The sequence below is a fragment of the Tupaia chinensis genome, unplaced genomic scaffold (genome assembly GCF_000334495.1).
Source record: "Tupaia chinensis unplaced genomic scaffold, TupChi_1.0 Scaffold149248_1, whole genome shotgun sequence".
Taxonomy (NCBI): Eukaryota; Metazoa; Chordata; class Mammalia; order Scandentia; family Tupaiidae; genus Tupaia; species Tupaia belangeri.
This window is the reverse complement of record NW_006209094.1, coordinates 829518-848417: the sequence shown is the minus strand read 5'-3', so window position 1 is coordinate 848417 and position 18900 is coordinate 829518. Positions and strand designations below refer to the sequence as shown.

Genomic DNA, 18900 nt, shown 5'->3' with positions numbered 1-18900 from the left:
ATGTTGTTCTGAAAATGAACAAGACTATAATACAAAATATTTGGCAGAGACAAGCTTTAAATATCTTCCTTTTATTTAATTAACAGAGTCTAAACCATTCTTGACACATATTGAGTGTTAATAAATATTTGTTGAATAATTAACTTTTTTTGTCCTTTTAATTCACTTTTCCAAAGAATTTGTTTCTTCATATTCTTTCTAATGTTAACAGGGACATTTTATACCAATATAGTTACCATGATAAAGTTTGGGAAAATATAGCACTTACTATATCTGAAGATGATTACAAACTTCCAGTTTAAAATTATGAAATGATCCAGCAGCAGTGGCACAGGAGGTAGAGCTTCTGTGAGAAGGCTATGGAAACTATGTGAGAAGGCTCTGAGTTTGTGCCCTAGGTCTACATTAACATGTCTGGTGTACTTATAGGTACAACTGTGATCCTGGCTAGAGCAGAGCAAGAGAAAGAACCTTTGACAGGTGTTGAAGACCTTGTCAAAGGTGCCTGTCTGTCTTGCTCTCTCATATGAAAGAAATTACAAAAGAAAAACTGAATCAAGGAACTTTGTTATCTAAAAGAGTAACTTCCAAAGGGATTTTATTTTATTTCAACAGATATAAGATCTTAGAACATGCTAGTTATATATATAAGTAAATAAACTTTACAAATATGTGAAAAGATTTAGGATAATGTTAGAAATATGCTATGGTCTGATGTCTGTTATGACTCCAAAACTCATGTTAAAACCCTAACTCTAACTCTTAGGGCCAGCGGGTGGCATGGTGCTTAAGGTGCTGGACTCCCACATGGCCTATCACAGTTTGAGTTCCGGACATTGTGGTTTGCTTTCTCACTTTCCCTCTCTCTTGCTCTCTCTCTTTCTCTGGTGAGCACATGAGCCCTATAACAAATTTTTTAAAAATAATTAATACAATTAAATAATTTAAAAAAAAAACACCTAACTTTCAAGATGATGGCATTAAGAGGTATGTCTCTGGGACCAGCAGATGGCATAATGGTTGCGTTGCTTGACTTCCACATAGGCGACCATGTTTCATGTCCCAGACTCGGCAGCTTAAAACTCATGCTGGGTATGTGTACATGCGTGACCAAAGTCCCAAGAGGTGAATGGAGGAGAAGGGACTGTGGCCTAGCCAGACCCACTGGGGGGGGGGGGGGGGGTGATTTCTTGCTTTCTGTCTATCTTTTGCTGTCTCTCCAGTGAGTACACATGCCCTATAGCAAAAATCTAAGGAATAAAAGGAGGTAAGACCCTTTAGGAGGTCATTAGGTCATAAGAGTAGAACCCTTATGAATGAAATTAGTGCCCTTAAAAAAGTCCAATGTAGACCAGCAGGAAGCATGTTGGTTAAGGTGCTAGACTCTCACATGGCCAACCACAGTTCAAGTCCCAAACCTGGTGGCTTGCTTTCTCACTTTCCCTCCCTCTCTGATTCTCTTTCATCAAATTAAATAATAATGATAATAAAAAATATATAAATAAAATAAATAACTCTTTTTTAAAAAGTCCAAAGCACTTCCTTGACCCTTTTACCATGAGAGAACACAACAAAAGGGTACTACTGGGACTAGCAGTTGGCGTAATGGCTATGTCGCTAGACTCCTAAGTAGTCGACTGTGGTTCAAGTCCTAGACCCAGTGGCTTAAACTCATGCCGGGTGCATGTGCATGCATGCCCAAGATATGCGAGAGGAGAACGGAGAAGGGATTGTGGCGTGGCCATCCCCCTGGGGAGGGGGTGATTTCTTGCTTTCTGTGTCTCTGTCTTTCTCTGGCAAGCACACATGTCCTATAGCAAAAACCTTTCAAAAAAATAAAAAAAGAAAGAAAAAGAAATAGAAAGGGTGCCACTTATGAACCAGAAAGCTGCCCTCACCAGACTTCTAATCTGCTAGTGACTTGATCTTGGAATTCCCAGTCTCCAGAACTTTAGAAATAAATGTCTCTTGTTTATAGGCCACCTGGTCTAAGATATTGTTATAACAACCCAAACACAATAAGACAAAAGAGTAATATGCCACAGTTTTAACATCACTGTTTTAATATCATGAAGTACAAGTACAAAACATTGTACAAGTATGCTTCTTACTACAAGGAGATGAAATCATACACTTGTGTTTTTACCAGAATCTTTATTCCCAATGACTAGCCACTGTACCCCAATGGCTATCCACAGGGATTTTATTTTTCATTATTCCTATGAGGTTTTATCATGAATAAAAAAAGCTCATGACTCACTTCAACCATTGCAGATTTATACAGATCTTAATAATATTCTGTTCAAGCTGTTTGGAGAACTGTTGAGAAATAGAAAATCATTTTAGCCAAGAGTATTGAAGGGATATTATTTCACATTGGCCAAGATCTCCATTATGCTGGCATCGCAAAGACACTATGCACTTACTTGGGGTTAGAAAAAATGTTGTCTCTATAGCCCTCTTACTATGTAGGAAGGCAAACTACCATTTCTAATATTCTGTTCAAGCTGTTTGGAGAACTGTTGAGAAATAGAAAATCATTTTAGCCAAGAGTATTGAAGGGATATTATTTCACATTGGCCAAGATCTCCATTATGCTGGCATCGCAAAGACACTATGCACTTACTTGGGGTTAGAAAAAATGTTGTCTCTATAGCCCTCTTACTATGTAGGAAGGCAAACTACCATTTCCTGCAAAGCTCAGGCTATCATAATATAATAGTCATTGGTTAAGCAGTCATTTACAAAAGCCCATTTACAGAAGATAAGTAACGGCAATGGAGGATCATGAAATCCCCCAAGTGCTAAAGAAAAATAAGTACAAATATTCAAACTGTCTGTCTTTCCTACTTCTCAAACAATGCAACCTCAAGTGAGAGTAACATCAGCCAATGAAGAAAAAGTAAACCAGGCTAGTGTCCAGAGAATACCTCACAGTTTTCGGCCATTTCAGCTCAGTGTCTTCTTATGACAGACAAAAGAAATGATGAAAGCAGCATTAACATTGCTTGGAAATATGAGAAAAAAATACTAGTTTAAAAATATCAAAACATTTTGCTTTTATAAATAAATAAAAGGATGTTTATCTTTTTTTAGGTTTTAAACATCATTCTTACTGTTAAAAAATCAAAGTTGTGTTACTCTTTAAGAATAAACATTGGGGAATTTAAAATAACATGTCTGGAAAACTGAAACACGTTTCTAATTGCCAGCATTATGCTTTGTTCTTGGTAGAATCATCTTTGTTTCTTCTTTTCACATCCCAATTATAAACCCTGGCCATATCTGCAAAAATTGTCAAAGAAAATGCAAATGCAATTCTAAAATTAACATATGTAATAACTAAGTATTCACTCACACAATGAATCAAAGACACGGACAGGACACATAACACAAATATTGGTGGCAACTCCAGCTATAGGCTATATTGCTATACTATCAATTGCTAAGAAAATACTTAAATTTTACCAAAAACAAGTCAATGCCACAAATCAACAGTTATTTAGCATGTGTAGTCAACTATGGCATTTTATTTAACGAACACATGCTAGACACTCTCATACCCTCCCTTTGATTTACCAGGACATTCATTCTGTTTACTGAGCATCTGCTGTGTTTTCAAATAGTCCCAAGCAAGACAGGTGAAATTCTTTCCCTCATGGAACTTAGACTCCAGTAGATCAGTATATCAGAAACTGAACAGCCTAGCTCCCTCACATCTGTCTGCACACCTTCCCACCTTTGCCAACACTAGCAATAACAAATGGCATTTCTCTATGCTTATAGGGCTCATATCCACAGAACCTTGTTCTTTCTCTCACATTTAACATCTCTTCCTTTCCACAAGCATCACTCCTTCTAGGCCCTCATCACCTTGCAGATGTGGTCTCTGATCATTATCCCAGATGATAAGCCCTGCACTAAGCCTCAAGCAAGACTGTCTTTCCTCACCCAAGCACAAAATGCCTGGCACATGCTACATTCTGGAAGAGAAAGAAGATGCTGCTCCTACATTTGAAGAGCTCTTAATCTGGCAAAGAAAACAAAGTACTATGTGCAAAGTGCTAAGCAAGCACAGAGGAACAACAAAACACCCTAAGAGAAAATGTTGAGGACTATTCCAATGCTTAAACTGAAATATGAAGGATAAAAAAAAAGTACCTCAGGTAAATAAGAGGAAATCATTCCAGGTAGAAGGGATAGAGTATAGAAACGCAAAGAGCATGACACATTCAAGGAGTGAGAATAACTGATAGGGGTTACCTGGAACCTGGGGTGTACTAGGGAAGAACTAGGGCATGAAAAAGTCAGTGATATGAAGTGAGACTTGGTTGAGAGTACTTCAGAGGGCCCGAAGGCATGCCTTACATGTAACAAGGAACTGCTGAATACTGTAATCAGAAGAACAAAATTAAGAGGTGTGACAGTAAATTCATGCTGAAGATAGTGTGAAGGACAGATGGAAGGAGGAGAGATTACCACTACTGTGTGCAGGTTCTGGAGGCCCAGGAGAGTAGTAATGTCAATGGGCAGAGATAGTTATGAGGGAAAATTGACAAGAACCTGGTGATGGTTCATTATTGGTAGAGTGAAAGAGAAAAGTGTGAAAGATGACTCCCAGGTTTTTGCCTTGGGTGACTGTGACAGGAACCAGGAGGAAGAAACATGCCAGAGAACTTGGTATCAACATGCCTGACCTAACCCTTGACCAGAATATGTCATCCTTACCTCTTCTCTCTACTGACTGAAATCCTACACTGCCTTTAAAATGAGTCTAAATTTCAGGACCAAGAGATACCATGGTGGTTATATCACTTTACTCCCAAATGGCTAACTGCAGTTCAAACCCTGGACCCAGTGGCTTGAGCGTGTGTGCGAGGGTGCCCAAGATCCCAAGAGGAGAATGGAGGAGAAGGGACTGTGGCGTGGCAATTGTCCCAGAGTTGATTTCTCACTTTCCCTCTCACTGTCTCTGTCTCCCTCTCTCTTTAGCGAGTGCATATGCCCTAAGGCAAAAACCTCTCGAAAAAAAAGTCTAAATTTTATCCTCTCTGAAAAACTTTCTCTGATCTAACTGTAGTTCACATCTAACTTTCACAACTTTAAATTGCCTTGGTGTTATGGTGTCATTCAGCTGTTTTACAAGTGCAGTTTTAACATAGACTTTGCTACTCTTTCTTTTCTTCATTGATTTCCATGCCCCATATGGCTTAGCATAGTTTGTTCAAACATAAGAGACCCTTAATAAGTGCTGTGGAATTAAACAGGATAACTAGCTATAAAGGTGTCTTGGAAAATTCTTGAAAGTAAAATACTCATTCACCAAACCTATGTGAATTTGCTATTTGTACACCTTCACATTTCAAATTCATTAATCTATTATTGGGTTGTCAGGAAAGTCATGAAGCATTTTTACATAGAAAAACAGAAAAATATGTCATGACTTTCTCGAAGAACTAATATCTGTGAGGTTATTTCAGTATTAGTTCTGAATATGCTATTTACATCTTATAAAATCTGAAGCTTCAAATGAGTCTAAGATAAAAGACATTCTTACTATTTAACCAGTGTAAATGAGAATGCTAAAAAAAATCTGTTTCCTTTTTTTTCTTTTTTTAAAGAAAGGATACTGACTTCTGTGGTAGTAAATTGATCTCGAAGAAAGTCAAGGTCTTCCTCAAGAGAATCAAGATTCTTTGTGGCAGTCGATAAGTTCTTTTCCAACAGTGCCTGAGCTTCATCAATATCATATTCAAGCATTACATTAGCCTGAAGGGAAAAAGTCATGACAATTATTGAACATTACATAGTACTTTATAGGTCAGAGTAGGTGTCGCTAAACTGGAAGCCGCAGGCCAACTCCAACCTGCTGCCTTCTGCTCTAAGTTTTATTGGTCTATTCACTTAAACTTTTGTGCCACAATGGCAGAGCTAAGAAGTTAGGACAAGTCACTACTGGGCCTTTTGGCCGCTGAGTTAAAAGAATATATTTACATACATCATATTTAATCCTTCTAAAAACCCAGAGAGGCCAAAGTTATCTTCTTTCCAGTTAAGAAAACAGAATCTCAAAGAAGTCAAGTTGCCTATACTCACATATCTGGAAAAAAAAAGAAAAGAAAAGAAAATAGGAGAATCAGGCTAAGAATCAATGTTAAAATGCAAAATTCTGGGGTGAGCAGGTAGCATGGTGGTTATGGCGCTGGACTTCCATATGGCTCACTGAGGTCATGCCAGGTGCATGTTCATGCGTGTCCAAAATCCCAGGAGGAGAACGAGGAAGGCATTGTGGTGCGGCCATCCTCCCTGAAGGGTGATGATTTCTCACTTTCCCTTTCACTCTCCCTGTTTCTCTCCAGTGAGTGCACATACCCTATGGCAAAAACCTTTAAAAAAAAAAAAGATACAAAATTCTATCTTTTTACTACCATTATCATGACACTAAATAGGTTGTCTAAATCAACTTAAATAGTTCCTTCTGAGCTTGACATACAATATTAATTAAAATTTTTCAAAGACATTTCTTATTATTTACATTTGATCAGGTAAGAGAAACAGTTTTTACTGGTCTCAACCTAGGACAAATACGAAAGAAGCTAGGGACAAAGGTGAGGTGATTTGTCTAGAATCCTGAAGATCTAGTATTACTAACAATATGTACCCTAGAAGTAGGGAACACCACCTTTCAGAGCTTTGAACTCCCTCTGCTACCTGACTTACCAGTAGGCATTTCCAAAACCACTCAGAGCAAATGGAATTATAAGGAGCTGGATGGCACACAGTAAAATCCAATGCTCTGCAAGGCAATCTCACATGGGAAAGAAAGTTGCCAGTTCACATTCAGAGACCTCCTTGAGTAGGATGGGCATAGATGTACCATGATCTGAGGTTGAGTGAGGCTAGTTGAGGTTGGGAGTGGATTATAGCATCAGGAGCTCATCAAAGGTCCTGTATCTCTGTCTCTGTCTCTCTCATTGAATAAATAAAAAAATACATGTTTTTCAAGAAGAAAGGAAACTAAAAATTCAGATAGGGCAAAAATAAATTCAGTGAAAAGTAGGTGATATCTCTCCAATTCTAGACCCTCAATCTTATCCCTTAAAAGTCAATTACTGTTGTTTCTTATCATTTCTTTTCCAGAAATAATCCAGATGTTGGTTATTTTGTACAGGTAAAAAATAGGATACATTTAAGAACACTTCATTCATGTCAAAAAACATTCATCATTAATTTGGAAAGTATCCTATGCCAAGTATCTCTCTCTAGCTGATTCACTCTTCAAATACCACCTTTTCAGCCTCTCTACTTGGCTGTCTAATAGATGTCTCAAAGACTGACATAGCCAAAACTCACTTCTATTCACCCCAAAAACCTAGATCCTCCCCATGTTTCTCCATATCAATAAATGCCATAGCTCTCTACCTAGTGACTCAAATCTTATGGTCTCTTTGGTCTCTCTTTCTCTCAGTCCTCATTCCATCAATATATGGGGACAAGATGATTCTATAAATAAGACTAGACAAGGAGTTCTCTGGTAATAATTATGGTTGGAGCCCACTCCATACCTCATATAAGGATGAATTCTAAGTGGATCAGATACTTACTTGAAAATAATGATACCAATGTACTAAGCCAAGTCATAAATTATTTCATAATCCTAGAATATGGATAGCTTTTCTAGGACACAGAATCCAGAAACTATTGTAACCAAAGTCAGAAAACAATGAATAGGAAACACATTTGTAAAATATATTAGAGGCAAATAACTAATTCTCCCTATAAAGCTCCACAAATCTGTTAAGTGAAAAGACCAACAGTCCACAATCCGATAGAAAAACAGGCAGGCCTTGCTGCAGAGGTGTAGGCAGTACCACTGTGCAGTACTGAAACTATATGGGAGGCCCCAGAATCAGATCCTGGGTCAACCTGAACAGGCTGGGCATGCCTGCCATGATCCTGGCTAGCTGAATGGCTAGTGGGGGGTAATTACAGTGCGATGAGATCCTGTTGGGGATATCCCCCTCTTTCACTCCAAGGCCAGTCCTTCTCCCACATGCACATCCACATGCTCAGGAAATAAATAAACTTTAACAAAAGAGGAAGGAGAGCCAGCTCCATGGCCTAGTGGTTAAGGGAGCCAGATCCCACATGGCTCTGACTATGGTTTGAATCCCAGGCCCAGAGGCTTGAGAAACAAAACAAGCATGTATGCATGCATGCTCTAAATCCCAATAGGATGGACAAATGGAGAAGAAGGGAATGTGGCATGAACACACCCCATTGTTGGGGTGTTTTCTCTCTCTCTGGCAAGTGCTCACACACACCCACAATTAAAAAAAAACAACAGACAAAGGACATTAGGAGAGTTCATAGTAAAGGAAATAGGAAATGTAAATAGCTCACAACAACGTAAAAAGAGGCTCAACTTCAGTCACATAATAAAAGCAACACAAATTGAAAATAATGTGAAAAAGTCATTGAAGGTGCTAATGTAGGCATTAAAACGTTGGTAATGAAAACTGGTGGTCTCTGTGGAGGTCAATTTGGTGATATATATGAAAATCAGTTCTTTGAGCTAGCAATTCCATGTACCCTACAGTTATATATTTATACAGAATCCACATGGACTACATGTACTATTATACCATCTGCAACAACAAAACAAGGAACCAAATGTATATCAATAGGGGACTTGTCAGCATGGCAAGTCCACAAAATGTGCTGTTATGAAGGCATTAAAAAAAATGAGGGTTAGAATGTGGTGTGGGGTTGGGACCAGCAGTTGGCATAATGGCTATGTTGCTGGACTCCCACGTAGTCGACCGTGGTTCGCGTCCCGGACCCGGTGGCTTAAACTCACGCCGGGCGCGTGTGCATACATGCCCAAGATCCCAAGAGGAGAATGGAGGAGAAGGGACTGCAGCGTGGTCAACCCCTCTGGGGGGTGACTTCTCGCTTTCAATCTCTCTGTGTCTCTGTCTGTCTGGTGAGCACACATGCCCTTATAGCAAAAACCTCTCCAAAAAAAAGAAAAAATAAAATAAAGAATGTGGTGTGGGGCTTAAGGTGCAGGATCCCACTCCATAATTCGAGTTCTGGACTTGGCAGCTTGAGAAACACACTGGGCACGTGTGCCTTCGTGCCCGAAATCCCAAGGGGACAATGGAGGAGAAGGGATTGTGACGTGGTTATCCCCCCAACCGCGGGGTGATTTCTCACTATCCCCCACCCCCCATCTCTCTTCAGTGAATACAGGTATCTTATTGCAAAAACCAAAAAAATAAATAAATAAAAATGATGAGATGTTCTCCACATCCTGACATGCAAACATCTCCAACACAAACTGTGAAGTGAAAAAGGCAAAGGGCAGAACAGTGTGTACAGTATGCCACCATCTGTGTACAAAAAAGGCAAGGGATAAATTCTTATTTGTCTATGTCTGTGTTAAACTTCTCTGGAAGGATACCAAAGAACAAACTTTTGATTGTTTATGACAGCTAGTGAGGAGAGGCAGACTTTTCACAGTATGTCCTTTTGTACCTTTTTTATTACAAACCATGTTAAAATATTACCTAGCCTAAAATATGTATTAAAACAACAAAAAAGAACAAATAAACCACCGTCCCTTGAAAGAAAAAAGAAAACTAATTTGGAAATGGCTTATTCACTCACATATGCACAACTATCATACAACCATTCCCAAAAACGAAATCAGCAAAAGGAATCAGTTCCTATGACGTCTGTCTAAAAGCCTCACACCTGTACCCACCTGCTCTTGGAGCATGTAAACCCCTCAGTGTTTTAACTGCTATCCTTCGATTAGCTTGCTGTGCATCCCTCCAAAAGCTGTGCATTTGGTCAAAGAGGATGACCTTCCTATAACATGTATCAGAGTCATTTCTTTATTGCTGGATGATATCCCATTGTGTAGCTATACCATGTGTCCTCTATTCATGCAGCAGCTGATGGACATTTCGGTTATTTTCACATTTTAGCTATTATGAATAGTGCTGCTATGGACATTTGTATACAAATTTTTGTGTGGACATTTTTTCAATTTGGTCACCCACAGGTTCATGTTTTGGATTTGGTCTCTAGTGCATTAGGAAGTGGTGAGACCTTTAAAAGGTAAGGCCTAGGGGATAGTGATTGGATCATGGAGGCAACACCCTTATGAATGGATTAATGCTGTCTTGTGAGACAGTGAATTCTTGCTCTTATGACAGAAAGTGAGAAATCGCCTCCCGGGGGGGAGGGGCCATAGCTATGCCTGTTTTTCTATCGGATTGTGGACTGTTGGTCTTTTCACTTAACAGATTTGTGGAGCTTTATAGGGAGAATTAGTTATTTGCCTCTAATATATTTTACAAATGTGTTCTCCTCAGTGTGTATGGCATAAGGAAATTGTCAGCTATGTCTTAGTTCTCTATTGTGTTGCTTATAGAAATACCTGTGACTGGGTAATTTATAAAGAATAGAGGTTTACTTGACTCTTCATTGTGGTGATTGGAAAGTCCAAAGGCGTGGGGCTGGCATCAAGCCTGCTGTGGTGCTATATCACAACCTGGTCAGCAGAAGCAGAGAGGATGGCAGGCATGTGCAGAGAGAGGCCTGAGACAGGCCTGCCTATTCATTGTTTTCTGACTTTGGTTATAATAGTTTCTGGATTCTGTGTCCTAGAAAAGCTATCCATATTCTAGGATTATGAAATAATTTATGACTTGGCTTAGTACATTGGTATCATTATTTTCAAGTAAGTATCTGATCCACTTAGAATTCATCCTTATATGAGGTATGGAGTGGGCTCCAACCATAATTATTACCAGAGAACTCCTTGTCTAGTTTTATTTATAGAATCATCTTGTCCCCATATATTGATGGAATGAGGACTGAGAGAAAGAGAGACCAAAGAGACCATAAGATTTGAGTCACTAGGTAGACAGGCGCGCCCTACAGTGAAAATCTCTAAAAAAAAAAATCTCTAAAAAAAAAAAAATGTCATTTAAGTCCTAACCCCTGGTACCTGTGAACATGACTATACATGAAGCAGGGTATTACTGACTGTGTTTCTCCATAAAAAAAATGTTAGAATCCAAACCCCCAGCACCTCAGAATATGACTTTATTTGGCGATACAGTATTTACAACAATAACCAAGTTAAAATAAGGTCATTAGAATAAGTTCTATTCCAGTATAACTGATGTCCTTAAAAAAAAAAGGTGGGGAGGAATTTGGACACATGCAAACACATGTATGTAGAGAGCAGCAGGGTGATGTTTCTATGCACTGAAGAATGCCAAAGATCATCAGCAAATGCTGTGCACTAAAGAGAGATCTGGAACAGATTCTCACAGCCCTTGAAAGAAACCAACCTTGACTCTGGGGTTGATTTCCATTTCTGGCCTCTAGAATCACAAGACTTAGCAATTTCTGTTAAGTCATCTGGTTTGTGGTAGTTTGTTACGGAAGACCTAGCAAACTCTTACAGACATTATTAACACAGTCCTGGTATGAGACAAAGGTGGCCTGGCCTAAGGAAGTAGCAGCAGACAGTGAGAAGAACCAACAGGATTTGCTAAAGGACTGGTTGAGAGGTATGAGAGAAAAGAATCAAAGAAGCCTCAAAGGTTTTTGTTCTGAGCAACCAGGCCAAAAGTTCTATAATTTACTGTGATAGAGAAGATAGTAGGAAGAGCTCATCTGAGAACCAGATGTCTAACATATACATGTCCACTGTTCCCAAAAATGATCACAAAAGAAATGGAACAAAAATACATTCAAAATGTAATTTGTAAGTCAAAAAGTCATTCAATTTCTACTAAAAAAAAAAAAAAAGCCTAAATACAAAACCATTTCAACACTGAAACATTCATGTATAGTTTCTGTGCTTCAAATGATTTAAGAGCTTTATTTAGCTAAGGCACTGGATATGGTCAACCACTGTTTGAGTCCCAGACCTGGCAGCTTGAAAATCATGCCATGTGCAAGTGTGCCCAAAATCCCGAGAGAATGGAGAAGGGACTGTAGTGTGACCAGTATTACTGACTGTGTTTCTCCATAAAAAAAATGTTAGAATCCAAAACCCCAGCACCTCAGAATATGACTTTATTTGGCGATACAGTATTTACAACAATAACCAAGTTAAAATAAGGTCATTAGAATAAGTTCTATTCCAGTATAACTGATGTCCTTAAAAAAAAAAGGTGGGGAGGAATTTGGACACATGCAAACACATGTATGTAGAGAGCAGCAGGGTGATGTTTCTATGCACTGAAGAATGCCAAAGATCATCAGCAAATGCTGTGCACTAAAGAGAGATCTGGAACAGATTCTCACAGCCCTTGAAAGAAACCAACCTTGACTCTGGGGTTGATTTCCATTTCTGGCCTCTAGAATCACAAGACTTAGCAATTTCTGTTAAGTCATCTGGTTTGTGGTAGTTTGTTACGGAAGACCTAGCAAACTCTTACAGACATTATTAACACAGTCCTGGTATGAGACAAAGGTGGCCTGGCCTAAGGAAGTAGCAGCAGACAGTGAGAAGAACCAACAGGATTTGCTAAAGGACTGGTTGAGAGGTATGAGAGAAAAGAATCAAAGAAGCCTCAAAGGTTTTTGTTCTGAGCAACCAGGCCAAAAGTTCTATAATTTACTGTGATAGAGAAGATAGTAGGAAGAGCTCATCTGAGAACCAGATGTCTAACATATACATGTCCACTGTTCCCAAAAATGATCACAAAAGAAATGGAACAAAAATACATTCAAAATGTAATTTGTAAGTCAAAAAGTCATTCAATTTCTACTAAAAAAAAAAAAAAAGCCTAAATACAAAACCATTTCAACACTGAAACATTCATGTATAGTTTCTGTGCTTCAAATGATTAAAGAGCTTTATTTAGCTAAGGCACTGGATATGGTCAACCACTGTTTGAGTCCCAGACCTGGCAGCTTGAAAATCATGCCATGTGCAAGTGTGCCCAAAATCCCGAGAGAATGGAGAAGGGACTGTAGTGTGACCATGCCCCTGGGGAGTGATTTCTCATTTTCCCTATCTCTGTTTTTTTAAATACAGAACTAAGACTAAACAAGTATAGGACTTATAGTTGTAGAATAAAATGTAAATGTATAAACTCTAAAAATATTACAACTAACAAAAATCAGGAGGATGGGCTAAGGGATAGCAAAGCAAATCTCATGTGCTCATCTGCCTATCATTCATATCACCTAGCACCTCCCAGGGGGATCCTATAGGCCAGCAGCAGAAAGGAGAACTGGGGGAGCTGGGCACTTGCTACTTGGTATAGAAATTTGCTAATTGGACAGTTAGTGGACTGAGAAGAGCAAGACAGGAAAATCACAGACAACGTCCACAAAATCATCTAAAATAAAAATGTAAGGTTTTTTTGAACAGATTCTAATTTCAAGGTATTTGTAATAATCTTCACCTCCTGAAATTTAAAGGAATTTTTTGAGCACTATTAAACTCTTATGGGAAGAAAGATTTATCTGAAGTTCAGCAGTACCTTCTATTTTACTTCCACTGCTCTTCTTTCTGTTACATTTAAGAGAGAAAAAGCATTAGCTGGAGGAGCAGCATTTGGTCAATTTGTCTTAATTTGGAGAGACTTCAAAATGTTTTTACTGCAATCTTCATCACACTCCTAATTCCAGTCACTTTCTATTTGAATTACTTGAACTCCACCCTTTCGTTCCTTCCATAATCAAAGGGAAATAAATTCTTTATCTCAAGCAATACTGTTTTGCAGAGGAAAACATACTGGTTTACAAACACGTTAGGTAGTACTGTAACATTTACTTACCCCCAACCACAGACACACTTTATCGGTAGGAGGAACTGAAGCTTTGCAGTACAGGTTATCTGCCAGCAAGAATCTGGTCTCCAGTGAATTGGTGGACTCCTTCAAAATTAAAAAAAAAAAATGAGAGTATCATAAACAACCAGTTTGACATCAAGGTTATAAAGGACAGATCACAATTGAATCTAAGATGTGTAAAGTAGGACCATCAAGTATACTAAACATTGTGGTAAAAGAAACAAACGCTGAGGCCAACGGATGGCATAATGGTTATGTTGCTGGATTCCCACATGGTTGACCACAGTTTGAGTCCTAGACCCAGCAGTTTAAAACATGCCAGGCACATGTGTGTGTGAAGTCCTGAGAGAAGACTGGAAGAGAAGGGATTGTGGCATAGCTATGCCCCCTCCCCCCCGGGAGGTGATTTCTCACTTTCTGTCTCTGTCTCTCCAGCGAGTGCATGCACCCTAACAGCAAAAAAAAAAAAAAGAAGAAGAAGAAACGAACACTAAAGACAGATGTCTAGGCACAGACTCTGGCTCAGGGACTTCATAGCCTTGTATATTTGGCATGTCACTTAACCTTTCTGTGTCTCAGGTTCCTCATCTATAAAATGATAACAGTACCTACACCTATGAAGACAGCGGTAAGTACTGAGTTTACACATATACTACACACGCGTGCACGTGCGTGCACACACACACACATACACACACACACAAAACAGTGTCTGGCCCACATTGTAACTGCTATACAAGAATTAGCTATCACTATTATTTCATCTGTGTATCATGCCCAATCAGTTTCTGAAGTTTGTTATAAAGTTCACTACATATAATAATGTGCTAGAAATGTAGTTATTCTACCAGTCAATTAATAAATCACATACACACATTCTTCTGAATACAACATGCTTATGAGATTTAACTTTATAGTCTGCTTTACTTAATGAGTACTGCCAGTAATTAGCTACATGATTCTGGTAAAGTACAACCTCTCTGTAACTATTTCTTCAACTGTGGAATAAGAACCTGAAACAGATCATTTCTAAGATTCTTTGTAGTTCGGGAACCAGCAGTTAGCGTAATGGCTATGTCGCTGGACTCCCACATAGTCGACCACAGTTTGTGTCCCGGACTCAGTGTCTTAAAACTCACGCCAGGCGCATGTGCGTGCGTGCCCAACATCCCGAGAGGAGAATGGAGGAGAAGGGATTGAGGCGTGACCATCCCCCCTGGGGAGTGATTTCTCGCTTTCTGTCTCTATCTCTCTCTGTCTGTCTGGCGAGCACACGCGCCCTATAGCGAAAACCTCTCAAAAAAAAAAAAAAAAAGATTCTTTGTAGTTCTATAAACCCTGGACTCATTGCTTATTCTTAAAGAGAAAAACAGTGATGAAAACCCATAGATGCTACTATCTCAAAACAAGATATTTTCAGGGCCAGCACGTGGCGTGATGGTTAGGGGTGCTGGACTCATACATGGCCAAATGCAGTTCAAGTTCCAGACCTGGTAGCTTGCTTTCTCACCCCCTCCCCCATCCCTTTGTGGTCAAACTAAAATAAATAAAGTCAAATAAAATAATTCTTTAAAAAAAAAAGACATTTTAGGGAACCAGCAGTTAGCGTAATGGCTATGTCGCTGGACTCCCATGTAGTCAACCGCAGTTCGCGTCCCGGACCCAGTGGATTAAAAAGAAGGGATTGCGGCGTGACCATCCCCTCTGGGGGATGATCGCTCACTTTCTCTCTATGTCTCTCTCTGTCTGTCCGGCGAGCGCACATGCCCTATAGCGAAAACCTCTCCAAAAAAAAAAAAAGACATTTTATTTTTATATCTAAAACTATTTCAAATTGCATTTAAGTTTAGTAAACAACAATATAAATAAAGTAATCCACCTGTGGGGCCTTAGAAGTAAATCTGACTTTTGGGGGAAGGCCACAAAACCATAAAAAAGCACGCTGTCTGCAACTCTAGTGTATGCAGTCAAGAAAGTAGACTGGATCCTGCAGCACAGATCAAATACCCGTAGCCAAGGAGACAGAGAAGACAAGTCTGCCGAAGTATTCCAGTTTGCTCATATTCACAAAGAAAAATGCACTTACTTTTTTCTTCTGCATGTACTTTAGAATTTCCAAAGTCTGTTTAATTTCAGGAATCTGACCCTTAAGCCTGTGAACAAGAAAAACGTTAAATCAGTATTTTCCAGGCAAGAATAAGGAAGAGGACACAATAGTAATAGCTTTGAATTTTCTGTTGATATGTTCTTGAGGACTATAAACATTTTTTTATTTGTAAATAGTTATTTTATATACAAAACTAATTTACAAAATTTATAAGTTTTTATGTATCAAAATATTAAAGATATTTTAGATATATTTATTTATAAAATATTTAATAAAAGTCTCACCAGAAGAGACTTAAATTACCCTAGCCACCACATATACTACTGGCCAAAGTAGCCGATATTCCTATAGGAATATGAGCTGACAGGGAAAAGAAATGGTAATATGATAAACTTGACTGCAATAAAGACAATAAACAACAAATCTGTATCACATGAAACAAAATTAAGAAATACCAAAAGAGTATAGAGAAAGCATTCAAAAGTATTTTAAATAACTCAAAGAGAAAAGAAAGGATATTAGTAATTTGAAAAATAAAGAACTAACTATAAGAACCAACCAACAAGATAAAAAATGTGATGGCTGGGCCTGCCCATGGTGTGGTGGTTAAGGTAGCTGGATTCCACATAGCTGACTGCTTAGTTGAGTCCCAGATCACATCTTGGGAAACACACTGGACACATGTGCATGTCTATCCAAAATCTCAGAAGGAGGTAAAAATAGAGGAGAAAGGATTGTGGCCTTGACCATGTGCTTTCTACTTTTCTCCTCTCTGTTGAATACGTGTATGGCAAAATTTAAAATTTTTGGAAAAAAACTGTAATGGCTGAAATAACTCATGGCTATCCATCTACTTGACAAAAGACAAACCACGGGGCCAGCGGGTAGCATGGTGGTTGAGGTGCTGGACTCCCACATGGCCAACCATGGTTCGAGTCCTGAACCTGGTGGCTTGCTTTCTCACTTCCCCCCTTTCTCTATGTGTCTCTCTCTGGTCAGATTAAAAAAATAATAATAATAAATAAAATTTTAAAAAAAGACAAATCACAAGACAACAGAAGACAGGAAATAAAGAGAAGTGAAAGGCAAATAACAAGTGTCAATATCCAGAAATGGAAAACTCTGAAGGAAAAAAAGAAAAAAAAATTAACAGATGATAGAAAAAAGGACAACCACAAAATTTTCAATTAAAGAAAGATAAAAGGCCTCAAATTCATTTGTTAAACTGAAGATTATCATATGGAGAATTATGAAATATGTAATAACTTTTAAACAGCTTAAAGCTGACAGGCTACAAGAAAAGGTTTACAACATAGTAAATTAAAAAGTTAGTATCCTGGGCTGGTCCCACAGCCTAGTGGTTAAGAAGCTGGATCCCATGTAACCAACAATGTGATTAGAATCCCAGCCTCAGTGGCTTGAAAAATAAGCCAGGTGCATGTGCATGAGAAAAATCCCAAATCCCAAAAAGATGGAGAAATGGAGAAGGGATTGCAGTATGCCTACACCTCACTGCAAGGTATTTTTTTCCCTCTCCCTCTGCCTGTCTCTTCTGAGCAGAGTGCATGTGCCCTCTGGCTTATAAACAAACAAAAAAGTTAGTATCCATACTTCATAAGAGCCATCTGCTACAGACAACTAGATCATGCACAAAAGTAGTTTTGCTGCATAGCTGACATCTTAAGGGGAGGGACATTCCAGAAAAATAATAAGGCAAAAATAACATAAAAGGCCTTGAGTAGAGAAGTGAGGACTATTAAATGGTAAGGGTCTCATTGAGGACAGGTACCCATACCAGCTATAGACCTGGCCCTCAGCCTCAGGCTCCTAGCTCAGTGTGGCAGTTCACAGAAGTGTAAGAACAGAATCAAGTACACCAAGTCTGATATCAGCTTACAGCTCCCAGTAAGAGTTAATTCCTCTATATATGAAGGCAAACTGAACAGGCATCCATAGTTACAGGAAGCTTGCATATGCTGACCACATAATAAAAGCCAGGATTATTTTGAAAGTATCTAAAAAGAAATTTAGTTTATCTTTCTGGATTTGAAAACCACATGTAATTTATGCAGAACACCCATAAATATAAGTAATCAATAGGGTGAACCTCAATCGGAAAAACACCCGCACATCCATGTTTATGCAGCATTATTCACAATAGCTAGGACATGGAATCAACCCAAATGTCCAAGAACAAATAAGTGGATTGAAAAAAACGTGGCACATGCACTCTATGGAATACTACTCAGTCATAAAAAACAATGAGACCCCAAACATTTGATACAAAGCAGAAAAGTATGGGAGATTTAATGCTAAGTGAAGCAAGCTAGACTATAAAAGACAGGTACTGTACATCTCCACTCAATATATACTGAATGCCTGCACTTTAGAGAAGAAACTGAAAGACTGAAAGGTATAATAGCAGAGAGGGTAACTATAGATACTAGAGACAGTATAGGAGGGGGTGGATAATAAGGGGTGAGAGGGAGCAGATCAGGAAAAAAACAAACAAAATACTTAAAAGACACAAAAGTGAAAAGCTATCTGTTGATGATAATGCATATGGTAATATCTTTGACTTGACTAAAATGCACTGTATTCATGTGGGGGAAAATCATGTTATACATTGTAAAGATACAGTGATTAAATGTAAATTAAACATGTTTTAAAGAAGAGAAAGAAGTGCAATCAATCAAGCAAACAATCAATCAGGTGAAAGTAAAAGGATTAGAAAAAATACACCAAGAAAATAATTTGCCAAAAAAACCCCTGGAATATCTATACATATCTAATAAAAGAGACTTTGAGACAACTATTATACATAGGGTTAAATTCACGAAGAAGATGCAATAATACTCAAATTCATGTGCCTAATAAAATAAGACACATCTCACATCTAATTCCAATCCACCAGGAGACCTTGCTGGCTCCAACTTCAAATTAAGTTCATACTCTGAC

The 18900-nt window shown here is 38.5% G+C and overlaps 1 protein-coding gene across 2 annotated transcripts in view; it reads right to left on the bottom strand.

Annotated features, from left to right (window-relative positions):
* Positions 1–2649: 2649 nt before the first annotated feature.
* LOC102500739 (prefoldin subunit 3) overlaps positions 2650–18900 on the bottom strand; it is a 24476-nt gene continuing 8225 nt past the window's right edge. For both annotated transcript variants that reach the window (XM_006171073.3, XM_027769328.1), the window contains exons 3-6: positions 15922–15988; positions 13821–13919; positions 5631–5769; positions 2650–3285 (exon numbers count right to left, since the gene is read on the bottom strand). In XM_006171073.3, coding sequence (XP_006171135.1) covers positions 3215–3285; positions 5631–5769; positions 13821–13919; positions 15922–15988 — 376 coding nt within the window. In that variant the 3' untranslated portion in view covers positions 2650–3214. The remainder of the gene's footprint in view (positions 3286–5630; positions 5770–13820; positions 13920–15921; positions 15989–18900) is intronic.